At 44.1% G+C, this 27,195-nt stretch overlaps 1 protein-coding gene across 1 annotated transcript in view; it reads left to right on the top strand.

The window, feature by feature from the left end:
- LOC118931226 (dynein axonemal heavy chain 9-like) overlaps window positions 1-27,195 on the top strand; it is a 349,376-nt gene that overhangs the window by 11,198 nt on the left and 310,983 nt on the right. Inside the window, 7 exon segments of the mRNA XM_057500855.1 lie at window positions 199-329; window positions 4,394-4,605; window positions 6,129-6,362; window positions 13,665-13,832; window positions 15,499-15,615; window positions 17,086-17,236; window positions 25,913-26,027. Of these exon segments, the coding sequence (XP_057356838.1) occupies window positions 199-329; window positions 4,394-4,605; window positions 6,129-6,362; window positions 13,665-13,832; window positions 15,499-15,615; window positions 17,086-17,236; window positions 25,913-26,027 (1,128 nt within the window).

Raw genomic sequence — 27,195 nt, 5'->3', positions numbered from 1 at the left:
CTCCCTGCTGTTACCTCCTGGAGCTGCCCTTTGAACCTGTTCCCATCTCAGGCTTTGGTCCTCATGGTCCAGGAACAGATGCCCTGGCTGTTTGGGCCAGAGCCGGCCTCCCCTCTGTCCATGTGAGGGTGGGTCATCGCAGCATGGCTAGTGTTTCCTGATGTTCACCTGGCTTCACCCTTCTCCACCATGTTTCAGGTCTGAGGATCTGGAATACATTTACAATCAACTGAGAACGATAAAAGTGAGGGGCATGGCTGGGCTCCTGGACAAGCTTCGGAGCAGCTACTTCCCAGCTTTTCAAGCCATGTTCAGAGATGTCGTTGCAGGTGAGGACCAGCAAGTATTTTCATAAATACGTTTGACTGAAATTTTGTATTTAATGCTGAATCATCATCTGTCTCAGATTTCAGCAGCTTCCAGTCCTTCTAACCTTGCGCCCTGACATAATCTGGTATAGTGGCGAGAATTCCAAATCTCGAAGCAGGAAAGCAGCTACCCTGTGCTCTATCTCTATTTTATTCCTAGTGCTTTGTGACCTTGGCAGAGTCACCCAACCTCTCTGAGCTTTTGTGTGTACCATGATTATGACACACACACTAACCCTGGACTTCCTGGGCCACTGTGAGATGTTATCAGTGGCAGTACTATATTGACTGTGCTGAATTGTCCAAACGCATATTGTAATTTCTCACCTGGAATCCGGAATTCAGGTTCCTCCAGCCCCAGCTCCTTGAGAAGTTTGTTCCATTTCTAGCTCCATTCTGCTTGTTCTGTTCCTGCTGTCAGACAGGACTGCAATTTCCTGGCCATCTGAGTACCAGGCAAGATCCGCCCTTGTCAAAATTGCAAAGCCATCAAATTAGAAGTAGGTAAATTTTTTCAGGCTCCATCCCCTCTCCCCAGTGTACTTTCCTTCTTTCCTTTCTCCTATTGAACCTCCTCCCAGCTCTTCAGTATTATAGGTCAGAATGCACTTTTAAAAAGGTACTTGCAATTTCTTATGATTTAAGCTTAATCCAAGCAGTGATGTCCAAACCCTTTTTCTCTTCTGGAAAGATGAATTTACTCTGTTAGAGGTGAGAGAGCCCTGTGTCTGGAGCCCACTAGTCACACCTTGTCCCACCTTCTCTTCCTCATGCCTTGGGGTTTGGAAACCACTCAGCTAAAGGGGTGAAAGTTCCAGTGGGGAGTTTCTGACATGTGCTTATAACAGATAAAGCAGCATAAGTCGCTAGTCTTTCAGGTCCTTCTGGGCCTTAAAATCTTATCAGAGAGGCCACTCTACCAGCACCTGAAGCTAGCTTGGAATGCAGGCCCTCTTGAGGCCCTAGTTTATTGCTTCGCTGAGGGATTTTGTGTCCTGGAGGAATCAATAGTTGTTCCCAATTTATACTTCATTCAAATGGGACAGGTGTCCCCAGAGTGGTGTGTTTACCTCTATTGCTGTGAGGGATGACTGTGAGAGACGTATGGACAGGTCTATTAAAAATGCATGAAAGGGCAACTGTTTTTAGCAAGTGACACTAGTTTCCATTTGTGGTAGTGATTTGAAGTTTTCATTTTATATGATTTTATTTATCAATTTAGAGAAAAGTATTGGGTACTACAGATAGTAAGCAGACATGACATATCAGAAACGAGGGATGCAAATGACTGAAATCTAGAGCTCTGAAATAAAATAACAGGTAGTAAGAAAAGTAAAAAGTAGACTTATGAGTTGGCTCTTTAGAGCCCCAAATATATTTTTCATGTTAATTGATCCATAGATTATAATCATTCATATTGATTAATAGTTATAAAAGAATTTGATTCTTTTACAGTAGAAGATATGCTGGCAATGAAAAGAAATTAGAAAAAAAACAATACTGTTATAATAATACCAGATACACACTATTCTAAAATTAGAAATCCTTGAAATATATTGCTTACTTCCAATGATGGAAGAAAAGAAATGTTGATTAGAGAAGTTAGGTAGACTTGGCCTGAAATTTTGGTGGGGTCACCTGAGAATAAAAAGCTTTTAGAGGCTGGTGGTAGATTTTCTCATTTCTAATTCAGTTTCAGAGCATCTGTCTTGCTTTACCCTAAGTAAATGTATTTACATGTGCATTATCATTATTAGTCTCAATCAGGTAGTCCTTTGGCTACTGATGGACTGAAGAGGGGCAAAGGAGAAGAAATATTCCTGGATTAGCAGGCACAGATTAAAATACAGTGATACATAAAAAAGGTGGTTAAAATGATGTAGGAAAAGTGTGGGGAAAAGATTGTCTGCAATAAGAACCTTGGAAAGCTAGAGGCAACAGAATCCTGAAGGGGAGAAAACAGGGCAATGAAGACTAATTAGGGAGTTCTGTCTCTGGCCACCAGGGGCAGGATTGCTGAGAACAGCCTGGTTGTCAATCCAAGATCTTTAGTAGGCAGGTATGTAGAAGAGAAGTCAAAGTCCAGTAGTATGGTGGAACCAGCCTGGACTGGCTAGCAGTTTCTCGTGAGAGCCTGCTGTATGTACCTCTTTTCAAACCCCCTGCCCAACACTCAGTGAAGTCAATTTAGTAGCTTGAAATCAGACATGGTGGAAAGATTGGGATTATTTGCACCACAGAAACTGGCAAATGCTACAAATGAAGGCTTTTCTCCCCAAAAAGCCTGTTGTTAAAGATTTACCAGCAAACCACTAAACATCACTGTGCAACAGGCAGTTTATATTTGCATTTTTAAAAGGTGTGTATTTAACTCTGTTCATCTTTTCATCTACCTTGTGATCGAAGGTCATTGTACCCTGAACTGGATAAGCCAACCCTCAGATATTTCTGCACTTAAAAATTAGGGGAGTGCCTGTTTGGCTACAGGAGATTTTGCTTCTTACAAAAGACATCATAAAGAGAAAGTTACTCTGGCCTGGTGGTCTCAGCCCCTTTTCCTATAGCACATGTACAAGCAGGCATGTGCTCAGGAGAGTGGCTGCTAGATTCTGGTAGCGCCTATTCCCACGCAGCTGTTTTGATATTCACATCAGCTCCCCCATTTAAGAATCACTGCTTTAATCAATTTACCATGACATTTGACTTTCAAAATCCAATTCACATACTGCTTCCCACAGCTCCACTTGGGATATAAAGTACAGATGTACACATCACAAACTACTGTGTGTCATGAGCACCACAACCATCCAGTGAGGGATTTAACATGATAAATACGTGGGATAATCTTGATTTTGCTCAGCTAGGCAGGGCTGGCCAATTCAGAGGCAGACCCTGGGCAAGGTATTTGAGCCTTAATATCTTCACTTATAAAGTGGGGATAATAAAGCTACCTCACAGGGCTTCCTATGAGATGGTACACATCTAGTGAGTAGAACAATGCCTGCATATTGCAACTGTTTACTAAATCGTGCATATTTTGAGCTTTCCTTTAGGAGGAATGCAGAACTTCACCCACATAATATAACCTAAGAACATCTTCTCTCATAGGACAGTACCTGATTATCTTCTTCAGCCCAGGAATGAACCAACCTGTATAAACTCACCCTCTGGCTCAGTTTGTTCAATGGGCTTTGTTCAGTACCTTTTAAGTGGCCATACAGAATTAGTACCTGATGCTATGGGTTTTCCTACTTTCTGGTCTCAGGCACAAGATGACTGGTGAAAGGAGCCTGTTTTCTTGGCTGCGGTAGAAGAAAATGGCAGGAGATTTTCCTAGCTTTGAAAACAAATGGAGCCTTGCCACAGTCAGGCTGGGCTACTTCTCTGTTCCCTGTAACATCTCCATATGAGCTCAATGAGATTTCTCATTACCATTTACGGGACACCTGCTTTGGTCTGGGCACCGTGCTGGCTGTGTATGAAGAATCTCTTCATGCTACCTTCAAACCTTCAGAAGAACCTTTCAAATTTGTTACTGTTCAGACTATTTTTGAAATTCAGAGAAGTTAAATTTAAATATGCCCAAATCATACAACAGAAAAGCACGTGAAGGCAGATCTTTCTGATTCTAAACCTTGTCCTCTGTCACCTATTCTGTGTTTCCTCAGAGATAGCAGTACAGAAATTAGTGATCACCAAGTACCTTCTACACACAGAGCACCAGAGCAGGGCCAGGAGGGCCAGGGAGAAGTCCAGACACAGGAACTTTTGTGCGAGACTCCTCAGATGGTTATCCTTGCTATCCAGGGGTCTTCAGATTTCAGTATTTCCTCCTTAGAGCTAGGAAGTTTTTAAGAACCAGGCTTCTCTGTTCTCAAAGTTTAAGAAGAGATTGCAGCCAGTGCTTTACAGATCTTTACTTCCCAGGCACAGGGCTCCTCTTGGTGGCTAAGACCCTCAGTGGCTATGACACGCGGTGGCTGTGAGCCTCAGCAGGGAAGGTGACCATCTCCTATTCCTTCCAGCTCTGGCAGAGGCGCAGGACATCCACATGCACCTGAGGCCACTCCACCACCACCTGGAAGCCCTCGAGAGCATGGAGTTTCCCGAGGTGAAGCCACGGCTTCAGCCTCTGCTCCACGTGGTCTGTCTCATTTGGGCCACGTGCGAGTCCTACCACTCCCCAGGGCGGCTCATGGTGCTGCTCCAGCAGACCTGCAACCTTCTCATCCAGCAGGTTGGCTGCCCCAGGATCCCGAACAACCTGTCCCTGGGGGCTGGTGCACTGAATCACAGGGAAGAGGAAAGTGTGCACTTTTTTCAGGGCAGAGTATTATGGTGCAAAGGTTCTCACATTTGAATTATGTTACATCACAGCCAATAACTCCCCAAGCTGTTCTCATAGTGCTGGGATACTTGGGAGGACCAGTTTTCCTTTCCCCTCTGCGCAAGCCCTGGGGGAAAGTGAAGGGTGGGGTGGAGGAGACGAATTTTGACCTCTTTAATCACCTGTGCCAATGGTCTGGCGTGAAGTCAGCACCAGTTAGGAATGTTGCCTCTGGAGTCAGGCATCCCTGTGCCAAATACTGTATCACCATTTGGCAGCTGGGTGTGCCCTGGCAAGTTCCTTACCTGCTCTTGTGCCTCACTCCACGCTCTGTGCAGGGGTGAAGAGGACTGATCTCAAAGGGCTGCTGCATGGTTGTGAGGCTCCAAGGTGATCATGTGCAGCAAGGCTTACCCTGAGCCCTGCACTGCTGGGAATTCAGTGCCTGTGAGCTACAGAGTCGCTTCTTGAGTCACACACTTCATGCTCTTCCTTCTTAGGAACTCTGGTCGCAGCGGCCAGGGCAACATGAACCACGAGGAAGCCTTAATGAGGCTTGAGCAACCTGCCCCTAAAACTGGCTTCTTTTACCTCTAAGGAACTGTAACCTTGAGAAAACAATGAACATGCTTAAAAAGTATCAAATAATAACTCACATCTATGGAGAACATTGCAGGCTGCAAAACACAGTGGCATTTTCATGATCTCGGTCACTTTCAGATGCCCCCTGTGCAGGGAGAGCCTTATGAATTTATTAGTATGATTTAGGATGTGGGCTAAAACTTAGGTTTAACAAATTGCCAAAGGTCAACCAATACAGGGCCGGAAGCCAGTTATTGAGCTCCTAGACCAGGACTGCATGTTTGGTAGCCAGGACTCTTTTGGTTGAAAATATAAGGAAACCCAACCACAACTAGCATCAGCAGAATAATAATTTGTTGGCTCATGCCTAAGACTGGCTTTAGCCCTTAGATGATGCCACCAGGACCCAGTTATTTCTGCCCCTCCCTGGGGTGGGGAAAGTGACTATCTTAAGTTGCTCCACAGCCTTCCAGGTTCAAGTCTCTTGGAGACAGAGAAACAATTATAGTTCAAAGAATTCTTGCACTTGAATTATTTTACTCCAGAAAACAATTAAATCAGGAACCCTTGGGAAAGAACACTGTTCCCTGTGCCCCCCAGCTGGCCCAAAAGAAGTCTCGCTGTATTTTCTTACTTCTGTCCACTTACACACCAATCACTGGCAATCTGGTTTGAACCCAGGTCCCAGTTCACCTCTGGAAATGAGGACAGGAAAAGGTGCTTCCTGTATTATGTTTCCAAAAAATATTGCTTGGGCTAATCATTCAGTTCTCAGTTGTGGGATGGGCAAAGCTATGGGATGTCCTGTACCTGCTGGCTGGCATAGTGACACTCATCTGTTTAAATTCCAGGCCTCTAATTATCTCAGCCCAGAAGACCTCTTGAGAAGTGAGGTGGAAGAAAGTCAGAGGAAACTGCAGGTCGTCGTGGACACCTTGAACTTCTTCAAGCAGGTGTTTCAGGACCGAAGGGGGAATCTCCATACTTACTTTAAAAAGAACCAGGAAGTGAGGGAGTGGGATTTCCCGTCTGCTTTGGTTTTTGTGCATGTGGACGGCTTCCTGGGACGACTACTCATGGTGCAGGTGAGTGTCCTCCTGCACATCAGGCTCCCAGCTCCATACAGGAGTGAGTGATCCAGAGTCAAAGGGCAAAAGAGGAAAAGGACCAGCACGACCTGGGGTGACCCTCTGCTGGCGGAACCCAGAATAAGATTCAGTCAGTTTTGGGGTTGATCATTGGACTGACCTCATGTAATGGTGGTTCTGTTAGAAGCTTAGGAAATCCCGTTCATAGACTCATTTAGGAAGAAGGCCCAAGGAATCAGTCAACGAATTCAGCTGTTTTTCAATGTACCCATAATCTTCAAACTTTGTTTCAAATGAACTCTTGCTCAGAATTCCATGTGCAAGATGCAGGTGAGCTGATCTGCATGCAGCTGGCCATTCCCACTCAGCTACCGTGTCGACCTTCTCCTGCTGTACTCTCGCCCTCAAGGTGGCTCAGAAAACTGTAAGACTGAATCCCGGTGCAAAAGAAACAGGACTTTGGCTAAAAGTTGTGACTTTCCTGCAATTTTGTAAAGGTTAATATTAACCTTAGTTTAAGGGCAGGGTGAGAAAACAGGCTTTTTCCTTTCATTGTTTTCATCCTTAGACTTTAATATGCTTTGCTGGTCTTTTTCTACTTTACACCTCTGCAGGGAGGGTAGTGGACATAATAAAATGAAATAATAGTTTTCCTAAAACTTACTTGAGAAATTTGTGGTCAAGTTCAAGATTACTACAATAGCCACAGGGACCAAGAAGGAATTAGAATCATGTTTCCAGCTATGATCAGAGATTTGGGATGAAAAAGAGGGGATATGTTGAGAAGAGGCTGTAAGGAGTGGCATAAACAATGGGATTATGAGAATAAGGGTGTATGAGATTGAATGTGTTGGTTTCAGTTCAGGAAGCAGTGGTCTAGCGCTGGCACGGCCAGGAACAGGGCTAGGAGCTGGGGATACAATGATGGCTGAAACCTGGTTTTTCCTGTAAGAAGCCTGGTTTAGCCAGAAAGCAGGAGAAGGTACACAGACGAACGGAGGAGATCCAAGATGGAAAGACAGGAAACTTCACTGAGGTGTATGAATGCCATGATAGAAACTGAAACTGGTGTGCAAGGAATTGGGAGCAAAAACAAGAGGTCCCTGACTGAGAGGGGCTCTGAGAAAGTGTGGAGGGCAAGAGGAAATACGTTTTGAAACTGGAGTAGGAATTCTCCAGAGAAAGATGCTGGGGAAAGGCAGGGAGGCAGAGAAAATGTGTAAGCGAGAAAGCCGGAAGCTAGGTCTTAAGAAAGGCTCACCTTAAACCCTTCTCCAGATCATGGCGAGTGTAAATAATTGATATCTATCTTTATCCTAAATGCCTCCTTTTTCTGCAGCTGTTTCCATGACCGCTTGCTTGTGTTGCGCAGCCTCTCCCCTCCCCATCCCCATTCCTCTCCTCTCCTACATCAACCCCACCGAGGGCTAGCCCGGGGCAGAACCTCCCCCTCCAGCCTGTCCTCCTGCAGCCACCACAGTGGAGGCGCTGCTGGCCTTGCCTGGCAGCCACCCTGGGAGGGGAGGAGAGCACAGCTCCTAAGTGACTGTTGGCTGGAGCACACCTTACCCTGTGCACACGTGCTAATGATGTGACTTTGCATATAGACAGCTCTTCTACCATGAGGGCCCCTAATCTGCTGGGTATATTCAGTAAATATAAGCAGCGCCAGCCCCCAGCCTCCCCCGGGTCATTACCCTCACAATAGCTGGCTCAAAGGCTGCTGTTTCTTTCTGAATCAAGGGCATGGATGTGTAAAAAGCAGTGGCCCCAGTTTACTCAGAGGATGACTTGAATGTCACCACGCTCTCTGTTGCTCTGCTGCTTCCTCTCCTGAGTTTCCCCTCCTTTGCTCTGGTTTATTTCCTTGCTCTTGGGCCAAATGCCACCATTTCTTTTCTCTACTGCTTCTGGCTCGTCCTTCTCTTCTACTTTGTTTCCTTCGCTTTCTTTCTCTCTCTTGTTTTGTTTCCCCTTACCTCTGTGGTTCACCCTGAATTTCCATGCTTTTCCTTTTTCCTGTGGCTGCTCCTTTCCCCGTCCTGGTATTTCCTCCTGTCTTTCATGGTCCATCTCCCAAACCCATGCTCCAGCTCACCCCCTGCCGCCTGGCTCCCTATCTCTTCCCTGCTCGGCCCAGCACAGTGGACATGGGCTATTGATTACCCAAACATATTTCATGTAGCCCTTTAGTTAACATTCTGTGTATCTCTGTGATCAATGCCTGTTTGAAATGGGATTAATCTGCTTCTGTGCAGCAAGAATTAGGATGAACCCAGCCTTATTCATACCTCTTACTGTTCTAATGCATCCAATATGTGGCTGCCAAAATGTGGGCAGCTGCAATTAACAAATGCACGAAGCTAAGTTAATGAAATGACACGGATGCATTTATGCTTCTGCATGTTTGCATCCAGGGCTATGTTGTGAAGGATTGCTTTTCATCTCCTTAGTTCTTTTGGCCTTTTTTCCCCCTGATTTGTGTTGTTTTTCCTCTCTCTCTCTCTCTCTCTTTTATTTGAAAAAGTTTTATTTTGCAGATTGCCTCTTCCCTCTGGGCGCCTGCTAAAAGGAAGTGGGGTGGGGTGGGGTGGGGAGGGGGCCACTCAGCAGGTCTGCACTATGTGGAGTTGCTGAGTTCTCAGGATACCATCCTCCTCCTCTGCATCCCAGCCATGACACAGCTCATTTCTTACAGAGCCAACCCTTGAGGAAGGGAAAGAATGGGGAAAAAAAGAACTAACATGTTTCAAGAGCCCATCTCCAGCCTGTATCCTTACAGTCATCAAAAAATCGAGTTATTGATACCTGCACTTTAAGAAATGAGCACAGTTGAGAATGACACATACATTAACATGCCCACAGTTCCTCAGCTGAGGTTGGTGTAGCTAAGATTGTACCCAGAGGCTTGTGGCTGCGTGGATTGTCTCCCTGCCTCACTCAGCTGTCTCCCAGGGAGTTCTCAAGGTCCTCATCCATCCCCTGCCCTGTGAATGTTCCAGGCTTTTTCTCTGGTTCTATCTGCCCTTGTTCATTCTGTCTTTGCACACTCTATTTTTACCACATGATGTCTGGATCTTTTTTCCTAAATAAACCATTTGGCTTAAATTATCATTCCCATTTAATGAGAGGGCTTTGTTAGACTTGATGACTTACTTAGGAAATCACCAAAGTATATAAAATCTTTGTAATTTGAATAAATAGTCAAAAATCTAAGGGAAAAGAGTCATTCAGCTGTCTCTTGAATCCTTCCTTCACCCTGCCTTCTGGCTTGATGCTCCAGCACACACTCACATTCACGCATACCTCACACACCGTGCCCCACACACACACATGCACCAGGCACAGCTCCTATGAACACACATACCACACCTGTGCACACAGATCACCACCTGTGCACATGTGTGCTGCACATACACATACCCCACAACACATACATACATACACACAGACCACATATACCACCATCACCACCCCCTGGATACATACATACTCACATCACACACCCACACAGAGTTCATTTTTGTGCCATAATATTGTAGATTCCGCAGACCCCCTGTTTATGTTTCTGCCTGCAGCCTCCTCCCTCCAAACAATGCAGTAAGCAGCTTGGAGAGAACCCTTATTTCTTTCATTATGAAATTGCTGTAAAGCTGTGATTCACTTGGAGACAAAATGATTTCCTGCTGAGGCTTTATACGAGGTGATTAGCAGGGAGATAGGTAGGTAATAAGCTGACCTAATATACCCCGCTTTTTCCTTTGCTTTTTCCACCATCTCCAGCCCTCTGCTTCTTTTCTTTCTGGGCCTAATTGGGATGGCTTCTTTTTCCGGCTGCCCTAAGTGTGTGGTCACGTAGGAGACCATTAGCTGCATAAGGTCGGCCTCTGTCGAAAGGTAAAGAAAACAGTCTTTTCCCCAACGACCTTTTGAGATTTTCATCTATGAATGTCAGCTTTGTGCTCTCCCTTAATGAATTCTGGAGACATTTCTTTTAAGCTGTGGTATGGCCTCTCCTTCCAGAATGGGCTTGTGTTTGTGGGACTTGCCATTATTCCTGATTTTGATTCTATGCCCCACGGGCCATGGCATGAATGGAACCTTCCCCCTCACCCCCTCTAAAGGTTGTACAGCTCTTCATAAGAATAGGACGTACTCGGTCCAGTCAGCCGCCTGGGACCCTGTGCTCTTTGTGGCATCCGTCTGGAAACGCACACCTGTTTATCAGCCATGATCCACCTTTCATCCACACCAGATCCAGTGACATCAGAGTAAAGATAGTTAATTATGGTGGCTACTGTTTACTGAAGTCACACCAAGGCAGTCTGCATGTAACTCAGTAACCCCAAGGCAAGTTGGGAATTGAGCCCATCTACAAGTTGGAAAAGTAAGTGTCTTGCTTTAAGCCATATAAACCCCGGGGACTTTTAGCCCTTGATCTGGGGCACCTTCCGCAAGGCCTATACCCCTGAAGTTGACATTTTCAGCCTGTATGTACCGCGGTGAATTTCATGTGTTTACTACTGTGATGAATAAAAATGGATATTTAAAAAATACCACTTAAACCTCCTATTGGTGTAAATTGCCATTTATCTGCTTTGTGAGGACTTGTAAATAAAAAATGAGAAGAACTTACATTTAAATATTTTAAGACACAAAGATATAGTCACCATCATTATGATGAATCTGTTTCTGCAGTTGTAAGACAGTTTCTTGCCTTATTCAGAAATCTTCTCTATAATACTTCTGATGTCAAACTTCTACTAAAATCCATCCTCATAAGGAGAGCTTACTACCTCTCTTAGCAGCCCATTCTACAGTTGGACATCTCTGGATATCAGATGGTTCTGTCTTATTAAGTGGAAGACCACATGAAATTGTCATTTCTTGTAGGTCAAAATGGTAAACTACAAGAAATCTTAGAAGTTTAGCCTCCAAGTTGAGCTCGAACTTGCTTCCTTGTCCTGTTCACCCATTTGCCTTAGTTCTTGCCTCAGAGAAGCACCACGCAAGGTTCTACCTTGAGCTTTTGGCCAAATGCATTTGAAGGCGCAGTTCAGCCTTGGTTTAGAATTCTCTCCTCTTGTTTAGTTTTTCCTATTTTCTCCAATTGCTCCTGAGATCATGGTTCCTAGATTTTCTACCACCTTTTCACCTTCTAGAGGTACTGCTGTAGCTGTTAGAGTTCAAAGATCATATATTCATTCATTCCACAAATAATTCTTCAGTGTCCAGGACTCTTCCAGGGACTGAAGGGGGCTAAATAATATATTATAATGCCAGAGCATGGTAAGAGCTCTGGAGAAAGCTTAAGCAGGGCAGCAGGGCACAGAGAGTCCAGAGGAAAGAAGGAGTAGGATGGGGGGCTCATTTAATAGGGGAGTAAGGAAAGGTCTAAGACCTTGAATTGAACCTCAGGTGAATGTATTGCTCATTATGTGTTTGTTAAGTTACATAAAGTAATGTAAATATGTGTTCTTTTTGGTGATAGAGTTTCTCCCAAAATAGAATGACTGAATAAACATTTCTCTAATATCTATGATATATCTGTTAGATTGGAGATGGAACACCTCCCAGTGACCAGCCAAAACCATGCCTTAAGTATTCCTGAGGAAAAAAAAATAGTGCAACAAAATTATAGTCTAGTTTTCTGATATAATCAAACATATCAAGATGCATCTGTCTTTTAAAATGGTTAGAGAATATTTCCTAAAAATTGAAATTGACATCCATGGGATGATGAAAAATTGGTACCCAGGTGACATTCCATGGCAGGCACAAATACATTTCTCCTGTAACACTGATTCCAACTAAGCACTTGTTAAATGACTTAATTACTACTTAAGTCAATATCACTTAAGTAAAATTCATTTCAGCTTTCTTCCCAGTATATAAAGTTGAACGTGTTTTTAAATAAAGACTGACCCATTTCCCACGATCAGTGGCAAGAGCCTCCGGTTTGGGTGTATATCTTCCTTTGCTAGGCTGGTTCTTTCTTCTCTCTCACTTCAGCTACTTGCTGACAGCAGCCATGCCTGAACATAGCTGAGCTAAAAAGCATTGCCAGGTGGCTTCCCAAGATTGCCTGCATGCACCCTGCCAACCTGGGGGAGCCACTTCTTACCACTTCCCAGTGCCTCTGTCACTTCTATTGAAGTATTGAAGTTGGTGTCCCCACAAGAGAAAGGAGCTGGACAGGCCTCTGCAAGCCTGAGGGGTCACCCGTTGGCAGTGGCTGTGGGCAGAGGGCATATCCCAGGACCCTGTGGGGTTTTCAGCATCGTGACACAGTGTTCCTCCTTCTTGCCCTTCAAAATTCCTCAGAGTAAAACACCCTCTCCTAGGGGGCCCTGCCACATGTTTGCCAAATCACACAAAGGTAACTTTTATTTCCTTCTCTCCTATTGAAGAGGCATGCTCATAGGCTGGAAGTTGTAATGGGAAGAACATCTTGGTTTGGAGGTTTTTACATGAGATGTAAACACAATGTGTCATGTGAGTGTGTTCTGGAGGCTGCTGCCCTATCAGCTCTTTTGGTGGACTCGGGAGGGTTTCTCCCCAAGGCTTTGGGTTGCACTGTCCACCTTCACTTTATTCTGAGCACAGCCGGGACACTGGCATGTCAATAGCAGGGATAGTAATACACACTTACTGAGTATTTACTGTGTGCCAGGCGCTGGTCTAAATTCTAAGCCTGCGCTGACTTACTTACCTCTTACTATTATTATCCCCTTCCAGGTGAAGAAACCCAATGCAGAGATGTCAAGTAATTGCCCACTGTCACCCAGCTGACTGCGGGGTGTATCACACTGCATGTACTTGGCAAGAGCAGCCCGCAGGTTTCTTTTCTTGCTGAGAACTATTGGAAAGATCTGCTTTCCTCTCAGTATCCCTCAAGATAGCTGCCATTCTAAAACCAGATACAATGGTCTTTTTTAAATAGAGTTTTAAAAAAATCAGTAGTAAAGCCACCAGTTACATAAATGATGTTATTATATTTTAGTATTTATAAGAGAACACAAAAAAGAAACAGGTATAAATCTGATTTTTTGTTTGTGTGAATTTTGTCTATCTGTACTTTCTCTCTGCTTTGCGATTGAGTTTAGCCAGGAGTTATTTATAACCACCCAATCTAATAATAAGGTTACATACAAAACTTATCAGGCTTCACATTTTCCTAAGCAACCATCACCCCCACATGATTCTCAGCTCTTCCCATACTAATCTGAGTGTTATCTGCTGTTGTTATCATCATAATTATCATTATTATTTTAATTCTTTTATGAATTGTCCTTGTAGGATCTTCTGAACACAACCTTGGACTTCCACAAACTGGGAAAGCTTGAATTTAGTGGCTTCAGAGGGAAAGCCCTGAGTCAGCAGATTCAGCAAATGTATGAGGAATTTCAAGAGATGTACAGGGTCTTCTCAGAATCTTCTTATGACTGCTTGGACCCCCAAAGCACGGTAGGGCTTGGAAGGGCCCACCTGCAAGCTTTTCTCTCTCAGTTGCCTCCAGCCTGTAGAGTCTGGGTATTCCCTTGCATTTTTCCTGTGCATTTCCTTTGGCTCCAGAGTCCATGGTTTGATCAAGAGAGACTGCTCCTAATTATTCTTTGTGTTGGGAGAAAGGTCAGGGAGGGCCCTTCCAGCTCTTGACTATTCCAGGGCTTCAGGGATGCTGAGATGAGTATAGGGTGATCTCAGAGGCCCCGGCTGCAGGTTGCTCTGCCACTTTCAAAGCTTTAAGCTTCCAGCAGTGACTGCCACACAAAGGCGAGGCATCCCTGGGCAGAGTTTTATTTGTGGAGTGGGGAGGCATAAGTGATGCAGTCGTTTCTTATCTGTTTTTCTGATGTAACCCTGGCTCCCAAGAGAGTAGCCCTCAGGAAGGCCAGAGTTTTCCAGGATTGGGACACAAGAACCCACATCTTACCTGCAGCCCAGGGACTCTCAGATCTGTGAGTCCAAGTCCGAAGCAGAGACAAAGATGCGAAAGGGCCAGTACCGAGCAGCAGACGGAGCTCCCTGGGGAGGGGGAGGCTGGGTTACTGGAGAAGGAATTTTAAGAGCACGTGAGGGGAAGAAGGAGGAAACTGGAGGCTTGGAGCACCTTCAGACAGCTGGAGATTGTAGCTGGCCAAACCCCATAGTCACCACTTCCTAAAAATTCCATTAATCTAAAGAAGGAAGGAAAAAAAAAAGGTGGACTACAAAGCAGAATATATTCCATGTGTTTCCTAACACTATGGTAAAACAAAACAAAACAAAATTCTAGGCATAGGGAAACATACTACAATGTTCATGTGGCTGGGCTAGGAAAGTAGGAAAATACTATGTTTTTAATTTTTCTTTGTCTTTTCATAAGACTATGCATTCCTGTTATAAAGCAACAATATCCAATAATAATCATTTCACAAATTAGAGGTTTGATTTAACAACGTTTCTCTGAAAATTGCTACATTCTAAGAGAGAGAACAGCCTTTAGGTTGCCAGATGAAATGCAATAATTGGGGCATGCTCATACTACAAACGGTATTCAGTGGTCTGAAATTTAAATGTAGCTGTGTCCTGTATTTTTATTTGCTAACTTTGGCAACCTCAGGAACAATGGCTAGCTGCTGTCTCAACCAATTCAAATGCACTTAGAAGAAATGGTGTGTATTAGTTTAGTAACTTTGTTCCTCATGGCCAGATGAGTTTGTTTACGGTGAAAAAATAGGATTTTGACTCAAGGGAGGAAGGAAAGTAGATGGTTAGGATGGAATAACCCTGTGGTTGGGGCTGTTGTGCTGAGGCAGCCCTCACAGCGGCACGAGCTGGGGCTGTGAGTGACAGAGAAGGGGCTTCAGGAGGGGACAGGTGACACAGAAAGGGAGGTGACAGGGTGCTGGCCTCACACTTGACTCCCTTTGTCCTTTTGTCTAGAGTATCTGGGGACAAAAATGCTGCAATCATAGGGTAACTGATGACCTACAGGGATAACAACTAAATCACACCAAGGCAAATTTTAGAAAATTAAAATAAATCCTTAGTATAACTTACTGAAATACAAAGGTTGATAGTAAAGAGCATAGTGGGATTGGCCTTTAGAAAATCATGTTTTCTTTATGTCCATATGCTGTCTCTTTAGGAATTTGAAAATGATGTGTCTGAATTTAACCAGAGAGTAAAAGATCTCGACCGAAGACTGGGGACTATCTTTATTCAGGCCTTCGATGACGCGCCCAGTTTGGAGCATGCCTTTAAGGTTTGTGTGGTCGCATGGACCCCGTGCCCGATTCTTCCCCTACCCTCATCTGAGGAGAGTAAGGATGCTCTTCCAACTGTTTTGTTCCTGGTATTAATTAATTAATATCAGATATTAATTGTCCCTGATAGTTCATTGTGGGTGTCCTGGGGCCAGGGAGTATGCAGAACTGGGTTTCTCAGGTTGATTACAAATGCATTTCTGTAAACATGATGAGGAAGAAATATTTTTCAAAAGTTTCTTTTGGAGCGGGCTCTTTGGGCCTTATCAGTAGGGTACCCATTAGAAGTGAAGAAATCTAGTGGTCACTGTCCTGTAACTATGGCTGTGCAGGACAAGTGGCTACTTAATCACTGCTGTCAGGTTGGTTCAAGCTGGAACAAACCACTTGCCATGTTAATGCTTACAGAGTTCAAGTACAAGTAACTAGACTAAGAAGACCTGTGTCCTTGCCCTATGATGCCCAGATCAGATGGTACAAGCACATGGAGGGGAAGGTTTAGGACGATGAGCAGATAAACAGCTGCGTAACTGAGAATTCTGAGGCATGAGGCATGAAGATGTAGTAAAACACGATAAATCTTCTATGGAATATGAGGAGACCTATTATGTAAAGCCTTAAGGATTAGAACCAGAACTAATCAGTGCAAGTTACAATGAGCAGATTCTGGCTCAATAGGGGAAAGAGATTTTTGTCAAAACTGCTCAGAGATGGAATAGACTTCCTTGAGAAATTAAGTTTCAAGTCATTGAAAATATCTCAAACATAGAGTGGATGAATGGAGGACAATTGAAGAACAAGCTTAAACTCAGTTTGGGTGACCCTATGCTCTTCTAGAATACTGGGGCCCCCAAATTGCCAGGTTCATTAGCCACTTAGGGTGTTGAGTGTGTGTGTATGTGTATGTGTCTCCTTTAATAAATACCTGCTACCTGCTGTTCCATAACTTGCATAGGAAGACTCTTGGGACTCCTCTCTCCAAGCATTTGTTAGTTCTTAGAAATTTGTCAGAAGTTTGTTAGAATTGGTTCTCTCTGAAAGTTTTTCTTGCTCCCACTCTCAGACTTTAGCCTTCTAAATTCTCCTCAACATCCAGCCCACTTAGCATTTTTTTTTTCCATATCCATTTTCACCCTCCTCTATTTTCGGTCATATTTTATGTAGATCAGCTTAACCTTTCTGACATTTCTAGTTTTTTCTTTGTTTTATCCTTTATCCAGATTCTTACAACACAGGAGGGTCTGGTAGGTAATTCAACAGATAGGAGTCCTTCTTTAGAAGCAAAGGACAGGGGGGCAGACTATGAATACCCACCAATTAATGATTATTGATCCAGTTGCACAATAACAATTTCCTGACTCTCTTACTTTGGTAGGCATGTGAAAGGAAAGCCAGAGAATAAGATTTATACAACCACAGAAAGGTTGAATCTGTGACTTTCTCCTCTTCTTTCTCCGCCTCCTCTGCAGCTCATAGATATAGCAGGAAAGCTCCTTGAAAGACCACCAGTAGCACAGGATGTAGCTGATAAATACTTGGTGCTCATCCAAATGTTCAACAAAGACCTGGATGCAGTGAGAATAATCTACAGTCAGCATGTCCAGGAGGAGGCAGAATTTGGTAGGCTTGATGCCAGGGGGATGGGGTGTGGAAGGGGAGGTTCCATTCCTGGGAAGGGTACGCTTCACTCCTATTGTATTTATTAAATGTTCACTGTGTATCCATGACATTTCCAAGAAAAGTAAGCACAGCCTTCTTACCTGAAGTTCCAGACCCTCTTGGGTGATTTTAGAGTGCACTGAACTGCACATTTCCCTGTATCTGGGGCTGAGATTGGCAGGCTGACATCTTGATGGCTTCTAGTTCATTGAGACCTTAGCATAACGTATGAGTTGACCCTTGATCCATGTTGCCACATTGATTAATCTCCAACATACCTCAACCCACAACAGATTTGCACATGCCTGAGAAAAGTTGCTGATCCCTTCCAATGCCATAGCAACCATGCTTCTGGGGGGAGGAACCAGCAGGAGCCTGACAAAGGGTGGTCCCACGCCGAGATATGATGGCTGTATTTTTATTGCAGTTCTTAATCTTATCTGTTTGAAAGTTAAACACAAGATCAGTTCAGTTTTACAAATATTTCTTGGATCTTTGCTGTAAGCAGGACACATTTGTAGACGCTGTATGCAGAGACAGGCCATACTAAGGGATAGACTACTTAATACCAAAAGGTAGTCCATCAAGGAACCCACCATCCCTGAACAGAGTTAACAATAACACATAGCAGAGTATAAGTAGTGCTCGATTTGAGTCCTAAAGAACCATAACAAAACAAGATGAACTGTGGCTGGAGGATTCAAGGGAGAATGTATGGAGGAGGTGGCAAGAGGCAGAGCCCTGAAAGAGGGCATGGGCAGCCCAGGCCTCTAAAGCAAAGACAGGGGAGAATGTGGAAGGTGCCCAGTCAGACCTGCTTATAGCCAAACAAGGCGTAAGGAGAGAGATCAGGGCAGCCCTGGAGTTTGCGCTAGGTTGTGAAATGCTCTGCGTACCATATTAAAGAACCCAGAATTCACTATTCAGGCAATGGGAAATCATCCAAGGTTTTTAAGTATTGGAGTAGCAGGACTACTCTGTCTATGAACAGGTTTCATAGTGTGGCTATTAAGAATGCTTCCAGTTAAGAAGCTATTCTCAGGAAATCTGTTGGCCTCGGCTTTATGTGGGATAACCCTCATGACTTCATCCAGTCAAATATGGAATTCAAAACCTAGGATACCTTCAGAGGCCCTATTAGTTTTCCATTCCTGCCTGGCATGTCATCTCAACCTAGTGTCTTAAAACCACACACATCATTTTTCTACAGCCCCACTTGGTATGCCTTGGTTCTCCGCTCAGAGTATTACGAGGCTGGAATCAAGGTATCAGCCAGGCCGAGTTCTCATCTGAAGGCTCAGAGGGGACAAACCACTTCTGAGCCCATTCTTGCTGGTGGAATCCAGTTCCTTGTGACTGAAGGACCGAGGTCTCCATTTCCTTGTTGACTGCCAGCTGGGGGCCACTCAGCAACAGAAAGAGCTCCCATTCCTTACCAGCTGGCAAGGCTATGTAGCTGCCTCCATCTTCAAACCAGTAAAGGCACAGTAAATCATTCTCATACTTCAGATCCCTGACTTCCTCTTCTGCCACAGAAAACTCTCTGCTTTTAAGGGCTCAGCTGATTAAGACAGGCCTGCGAGGAGCCTCTGCCTTTTGCCATACAAGATAACATCTTCACAGGAGGGACCATCTCACTGTATTCAGAGCTGCTACCCACACTGCAGGAGGAGAGAATTATGCGAGGATGCAGTGTCATCCTAGAATTTTGCCTACCTTGGGGGCCAAGCAGAAAAATGGCAGTAATGGATCTGGGCTGAGCATGAGACATCAGAGTGGGGATGTCCAGGGTAAACTAAATGAAGGGGCCGCATTCAGCTTCACTTGCCGGTTGGAAGTGGCTGCTGATTGTTGCCAGATCTTCCAATTTTACAAGGGAAGCTGGAAACTGACTTTTTTTCAAAAAATGAAATCTTATAGTTGTTAAATCTGGGCCACTAATTATAAGCAAACAAACCTACTGTATGAATTAAAATAAGAATAACCAGGCAGGATCATGGGAAGATGTCAGCGTGAGTAGTTCAGAGGAAATCTCCTCCCCAAAACCTGTGGGCAGGTCCCCGCAACCAGCGCCCTGAGACAAAAGAAAAGCGAGTGCTTTCTGCAAGTCTTAAAAAGACAGGGACCCCATAGCTGGATGAAGTTGTCCTGGCAGCTGGGAATACTGGGGAAACTTAGGCACCCTAAATGGAGACAGTGCAGCTCTGAAGCCCCTCACAGAGCTAGGCAGCCTGCCAGTCATTCCTCCAACTGGCACAGACCCTGACTCACAGGCCCAGTAGCAGGAGAGTGGGAGTGCGCGCCGGGGGCAGAAGTGCTGGAAGGAACCAAGAGCAGATCCATGCGCCACAGGAGAGGCACGTGCTAGCCTGCAGTGGCAGGACCGAACAGCCTGGGCACGGCTTGGGCCCACCGGTGGCAATGAAGCCAGAGCCCGGTAGAAGCCTGTGTGGAAAAGCCCTGCGCGCACCAGCAGCGGAGCCAGAGGGAGTAGGCATGCTCCCAGGAGCTGACCAGAGTCCCAGCCCAACACACAGCCGCCCGGGCCAGACCCAATGGCTGCTGCTGCTACACAGCTGCCCGGCAGGGCCTCCGCTAGCATGGAGGAGTGCACCTGGCATGCCTGCCACTCCCTGCAGGGCTCCGCGCTGCTCTGATGGACACCCCGCCCGCAGCAGCTTAGGAGATTAACCCGGTGGCTGCTCCAAGAGTGCAGGTAGCCGTCACAGGCAGCGGAGAAGGGCAAGGCATCCAGCAAGCAGGAAAGGACTTTCTTCTCCCAGCTGACACACCTGCAACCTGCCTACAGCCACTGCTATTACCGTGAAAAGGCAAAAAAATCTGGTCCAGTCCAAGATAGTTACACCTGATAAAGGATCTGCAGAGGCAGACCTAACCAGTCTCCCTGAAAAAGAATTCAAAATAAAAATCTAAACATGCTGACAGAGCTGCAGAGAAATATGCAAGAGCTAAGGGATGAAGTCTGGAGAGAGATTACAGATGTCTGGAGGGAGATTACAGAAGTGAAACAAACTCTGGAAGGATTTATAAGCAGAATGGATAAGATGCAAGAGGCCATTGACGGAATAGAAACCAGAGAACAGGAACGCATAGAAGCTGATGCAGAGAGATAAAAGGATCTCCAGGAATGAAACAATATTAAGAGAACTGTGTGACCAATCCAAAAGGAACAATATCCACATTATAGGGGTACCAGAGGAAGAAGAGAGAGAAAAAGAGATAGAAAGTGTCTTTGAAGAAATAATTGCTGAGAACTTCCCCAAACTGGGGGAGGAAATAGTTGCTCAGAATACGGAGGCACACAGAACTCCTGAGAGATGAGATCCAAAGAGGTCAACACCAAGACACATAATAATTAAAATGGCAAAGATCAAGGACAGGGACAGAGTATTAAGGGCAGCCAGAGAGAGTAAAAAGGTCACCTACAAAGGAAAACCCATCAGGCTATCATCAGACTTCTCAAGAGAAACCTTAGAGGCCAGAAGAGAATGGCATGATATATTTAATGCAATGAAACAGAAAGGCCTTGAACCAAGGATACTGTATCCAGCACGATTATCATTTAAATATGAAGGAGGGATTAAACAATTCCCAGACAAGCAAAAGTTGAGGGAATTTGCCGCCCACAAACCACCTCTACAGGGTATCTTAGAGGGACTGCTCTAGATGGGAGCACTCCTAAAAAGAGCATAGAACGAAACACCCAACATATGAAGAATGGAGGAGGAGGAAAAAGAAGGGAAAGAAATAATCATCAGACTGTGTTTATAACAGCTCAATAAGCGAGTGAGGTCAGACAGTAAGGTAGTAAACAAGCTAACTTTGAACCTTTGGTAATCACAGATCTAAAGCCTGCAACGGCAATAAGTATATATCTTTTAATAATCACCTTAAATGTAAATGGACTGAATGCACCAATCAAAAGACACAGAGTAATAGAATGGATAAAAAAGCAAGACCCATCTATATGCTGCTTACAAGAGACTCACCTCAAACCCAAAGACATGCACAGATTAAAAGTCAAGGGTTGGAGAAAGATATTTCAAACAACAGAGAGAAAAAAGCAGGTGTTGCAATACTAGTATCAGACAAAATAGATTTCAAAATAAAGAAAGTAACAAGAGATAAAGAAGGACATTACATAATGATAAAGAGCTCAGTGCAACAAGTCCATATATAGATATGTATATAACCATTATAAACATATATGCACCCAATACAGGAGCACCAATATATGTGAAATAAATACTAACAGAATTAAAGGAGGAAATAGAATGCAATGGATTCATTTTGGGAGACTTTCACACACCACTCACCCCAAAGGACAGATCCATCAGACAGAAAATAAGTAAGGACACAGAGGCACTGAACAACATGCTAGAATAGATGGACCTAATAGACATCTATAGAACTCTACATCCAAAAGCAACAGGATACACATTCTTCTCAAGTGCACATGGAACATTCTCCAGAATAGACCACATACTGGGACACAAAAAGAGCCTCAGTAAATTCCAAAAGATTGAAATCCTACCAGCCAACTTTTCAGACCACAAAGGTATAAAACTAGAAATAAATTGTACAAAGAAAGCAAAAAGGCTCACAAACACATGGAGGCTTAACAACACGCTCCTAAATAATCAATGGATCAATGACCAAATTAAAATGGAGAATCAGCAATATATGGAAACAAATGACAACAACAACACTAAGCCCCAACTTCTGTGGGATGCAGTAAAAGCAGTCTTAAGAGGAAAGTCCATAGCAATTCAAGCATATTTAAAAAAGGAAGAACAATCCCAAATGAATGGTCTAATGTCACAATTACTGAAATTGGAAAAAGAAGAACAAATGAGGCCTAAGGTCAGCAGAAGGAGGGACATAATAAAGATCAGAGAAGAAATAAATAAAATTGGGAAGAATAAAACAATAGCAAAAATCAATGAAACCAAGAGCTGGTTCTTCGAGAAAATAATAAAATAGATAAGCCTCTAGCCAGACTTATTAAGAGGAAAAGAGAGTCAACACACATCAACAGAATCAGAAATGAGAAAGGAAAAATCACGACGGACCCCACAGAAATACAAAGAATTATTAGAGAATACTATGAAAACCTATATGCTAACAAGCTGGAAAACCAGGAGAAATGGACAACTTCTTAGAAAAATACAACCTTCCAAGATTGACCCAGAAAGAAACAAAATCTAAACAGACCAATTACCAGCAATGAAATTGAATTGGTAATCAAAAAACTACCAAAGAACAAAACCCTTGGGCCAGATGGATTTACCTCGGAATTTTATCAGACATACAGAGAAGACATAACACCCATTCTCCTTAAAGTTTTCCAAAAAATAGAAGAGGAGGGAATACTCCCAAACTCATTCTATGAAGCCAACATCACCCTAATACCAAAACCAGGCAAAGACCCCACCAAAAAAGAAAACTGCAGACCAATATCCCTGATGAACATAGATGCAAAAATACTCAACAAAATATTAGCAAACCAAATTCAAAAATACATCAAGAGGATCACACACCATGACCAAGTGGGATTCATCCCAGGGATGCAAGGATGGTACAACATTCGAAAGTCCATCAACATCATCCACCACATCAACAAAAAGAAGGACAAAAACCACATGATCATCTCCATAGATGCTGAAAAAGCATTAGACAAAATTCAACATCCATTCATGATAAAACCTCTCAACAAAATGGGTATAGAGGGCAAGTAACTCAACATAATAAAGGCCATATATGATAAACCCACAGCTAACATCATGCTGAACAGCGAGAGGCTGAAAGCTTTTCCTCTGAGACTGGGAACAAGACAGGGATGCCCACTCTCTGCACTGTTATTCAACGTGGTACTGGAGGTCCTAGCCACGGCAATCAGACAAAACAAATAAATACAAGGAATCCAGATTGGTAAAGAAGAAGTCAAACTGTCACTATTTGCAGATGATATTGTACATAAAAAACCCTAAAGACTCCACTGCAAAACTATTAGAACTAATATCGGAATTCAGCAAAGTTGCAGGATACAAAATTAACACACAGAAATCTGTAGCTTTCCTATACACTAACAATGAACTAATAGAAAGAGAAATCAGGAAAACGATTCCATTCACAATAGCATCAAAAAGAATAAAATACCTAGGAATAAACCTAATGAAGGAATTGAAAGACCTGTACCCTGAAAACTACAGGACACTCTTAAGAGAAATTAAAGAAGTCACTAACAAATGGAAACTCATCCCATGATCCTGGCTAGGAAGAATTAATATCATCAAAATGGCCATCCTGCCCAAAGCAATATACAGATTCAATGCAGTCCCTATCAAATTACCAACAGCATTCTTCAATGAACTGGAACAAATAGTTCAAAAATTCATATGGAACCGTTAAAGACCCGGAATAGCCAAGGTAATCCTGAGAAGGAAGAATAAAGTGGGGGGGATCTCGCTCCCCAACTTCAAGCTCTACTACAAAGCCACAGTAATCAAGACAATTTGGTACTGGCACAAGAACAGAGCCACAGACCAGTGGAACAGAATAGAGACTCTAGACATTAACCCAAACATATATGGCCAATTAATATTTGATAAAGGAGCCATGGACATACAATGGGGAAATGACAGTCTCTTCAACAGATGGTGCTGGCAAAACTGGACAACTACATGTAAGAGAATGAAACTGGATCACTGTCTAACCCCATACACAAAAGTAAACTCCATGTGGATTAAAGACCTGAATGTAAGTCATGAAACCATAAAACTCTTAGAAAAAAACATAGGCAAAAATATCATGGACATAAACATGAGTGACTTCTTCATGAACTTATCTCCCCGGGCAAGGGAAACAAAGGCAAAAATGAACGAGTGGGACTATATCAAGCTAAAAAGCTTTTGTACAACAAAGGACACCATCAATAGAACAAAAAGGTATCCTACAGTATGGGAGAACATATTCATAAAATGACATATCCGATAAAGGATTGACATCCAGAATATATAAAGAGCTCACATGCCTCAACAAACAAAAAGCAAATAATCCAATTAAAAAATGGGTAGAGGAGCTGAATGGACAGTTCTCTAAAGAAGAAATCCAGATCACCAACAGGGACATGAAAAGATGCTCCACATCGCTAATCATCAGAGAAATGCAAATTAAATCCACAATGAGATATCACCTCACACCTGTAACGATCGCCATCATCGAAAAGACGAACAACAACAAATGTTGGCGAGGTTGTGGAGAAAGGGGAACACTCCTACACTGCTGGTGGGAATGTAAACTAGTTCAACCATTGTGGAAAGCAGTATGGAGGTTCCTCAGAATGCTCAAAATAGAAATACCATTTGACCCAGGAATTCCACTTCTAGGAATTTACCCTAAGAATGCAGCACTCCAGTTTGAAAAAGACAGATGCACCCCTATGTTTATCACTGCACTGTTTACAATATCCAAGATATGGAAGCAACCTAAATGTCCATCAGTAGATGAATGGATAAAGAAGATGTGGTACATATACACAATGGAATATTACACAGCCATAAGAAAAAAACAGATCCTACCATTCGCAACAACATGGATGGAGCTAGAGGGTATTGTGCTCAGTGAAATAAGCCAAGCAGAGAAGGACAAGTACCAAATGATTTCCCTCATATGTGGAGTCTAAGAACAAAGGAAAGCTGAAGGAACAAAACAGCAGCAGAATCACAGAACCCAAGAATGGGCTAATAGTTACCAAAGGGAAAGGGACTGGGGAGGATGGGTGGGAAGGGATGGATAAGGTGGGGAAAAAGAAAGAGGGCATTACGATCAGCATGTATAGTGCATGGGGGGCACGGGGAGGGCTGCGCAACACAGAGGAGACAAGTAGTGATTTTACAGCATCTTACTAAGCAGTGGACAATTACTGTGAAGGGGTATGTGGGGAGACTTGGTGAAGGGGAGAACCTAGTAAACATAATGTTCTTTCTGTAATTGTAGATTAATGATACCAAAATAAAAAAAAAAAAAGAAGAACCAGGCTGTGCTAACTCTGGGCAAGTGCTTCACAGTCCACATGGCCTGTCTCACTTATAATCTTACTAGATTGTAATAGGAACCCTGAGGTTATTATTCCCATTTTATAGGTGAAAAGACTGAGCCCCAGAGAGATTAAGTTGTCTGTTTAAGGCAGCATTTCTCAAGCCTGACTGTGCAATTAGGATACTCTCAAGAGCTTTTATAAAAAATACAGGTGGGCTGGACACTGCCCCCACCACCCAGATCAATTAAATCTGAATGGCGAGGGCAGGGCACAGGTGACGCTGATGGGTAGCCGAGCTGAAAGTCACTGCTATGAGGTCAGAAAACCAGTGGGTGGTAGAGCTGCCTGGGGACCTCTGTCCGCTGACCCTGTTCAGTGTTCTCCCCAAGGCCACACTTTCTTATTCCTTAGCAGAACATGGTGATCTTGCAGGAACACCCCATCTCTGTGTGAGCACAGGTGACCTTAGCATGTGGAGGTAGACGAGACCAAAAGCAGAGGCTGGAGGTGTTCCTGGGGCAGAGTGGGGCAGGCAGCTAGAGCCTCCCTTCAGTCTGGCTGTGCTGTATTCCCAGGGTTCTCCTCAGTGCACAAGAACATGCCCACTGTTGCCGGGGGTCTCCGCTGGGTGCAGGAACTGAGACAACGCATCCAGGGACCCTTCACCAACTTTGGATGCATCACACATCCGTGAGTATCTTATTCTCAAAGGCAGGTAGCTTTAGGCTTCTGCTGCTGCTCTGGATTTTGAGTGTTAGTAGAAATGCAACTCACTAAGACACAAAAATCATACTCATTTATTTTCATTTCCTGCAATTGCCCAGTGTCTAGTCCATTTGGGCTGCTGTAACAACATACCACAGACGGGGTGGCTTATAAGCATCAGCAGTATGTTTGCCACAGTCTGGAGGCGGGAAAGTCCAAGATCAAGGTGCCTGCAGATACAGCATCTGGTGAACGGCTTCCCGTTTCATGACGGCTGTCTCCTCACTCTGCTCACATGGCAGAGGGGCCTCTGTGAAGCCTCTTCTACAGGGCCACTAATCCCATTTGCAAGGGCTCCACTCTCATAACCTAAGTACCTTGCAAAGGCCCTGCTTCCAGACATCATCACCCTGGGGATCAAGCTTCAACACAGAACTTTTGGGGGGACATAAACATTTAGTCCACAGCAACCACATAGCTGTTGGCCAAACAGTAACAAGATTGATATATTGGACTAATTAAGGGGCCTCTTGGTGTTAAATGAAACTTAATGGACCACTGTCTGACCCTTTCTGCTCTGTGAGGTTCCTTTTCAGAGGAAAATGAGTCAGAATTTTCAAGCCCCCTGGAATTCCTCCTCACAGCTGCCTCTGACACAATGTCTCTTTGGAGGCTGCTGGAAAACAGTGAAGCCTAGTGTCAAGCATGGTGTAAGGACTTTATGTATGCATCAGAACCCCGTGGGTGCCTATAAAAATGCAGATTCCCAGGCTCACCCCTCGCCCACTGGATCCCAGTCCTGGGATGGGACCTGTGAGTCTGCTTCCTTGGCAAGCCTACCCAGGATTCTGACAACTGACGGAGTTGGAGACCTGTGACCTACCTCATAGCTGCATCTGGAAGTCAGGCTAGTGAGCGCCTCTCGACTTGCTCGAAGCGAGAGGGAACATTTTGCCATGTTCAAGATGCTTCCTCTGGAGGCCAGTCTTTCCCTGAGCCCTCTCTCTAAAGGCTCAGTCTCATCTAGAGCACCCACTTTGGCAAACACAACAGCAACAAAGGAAGTGGAGGCATTGGAGTTACGGGCATTTTGATGCTAGGAAGGGCTTTAGAGACCCAAGGGCCAAGACCAAATGCTTTCAGGGGCCTGGAA

This window comes from Manis pentadactyla, chromosome 4 (genome assembly GCF_030020395.1).
Source record: "Manis pentadactyla isolate mManPen7 chromosome 4, mManPen7.hap1, whole genome shotgun sequence".
In the NCBI taxonomy this organism is placed as follows: domain Eukaryota; kingdom Metazoa; phylum Chordata; class Mammalia; order Pholidota; family Manidae; genus Manis; species Manis pentadactyla.
Note: the sequence above shows the minus strand (reverse complement) of the source record. Positions and strands in the feature narration are given on the sequence as shown.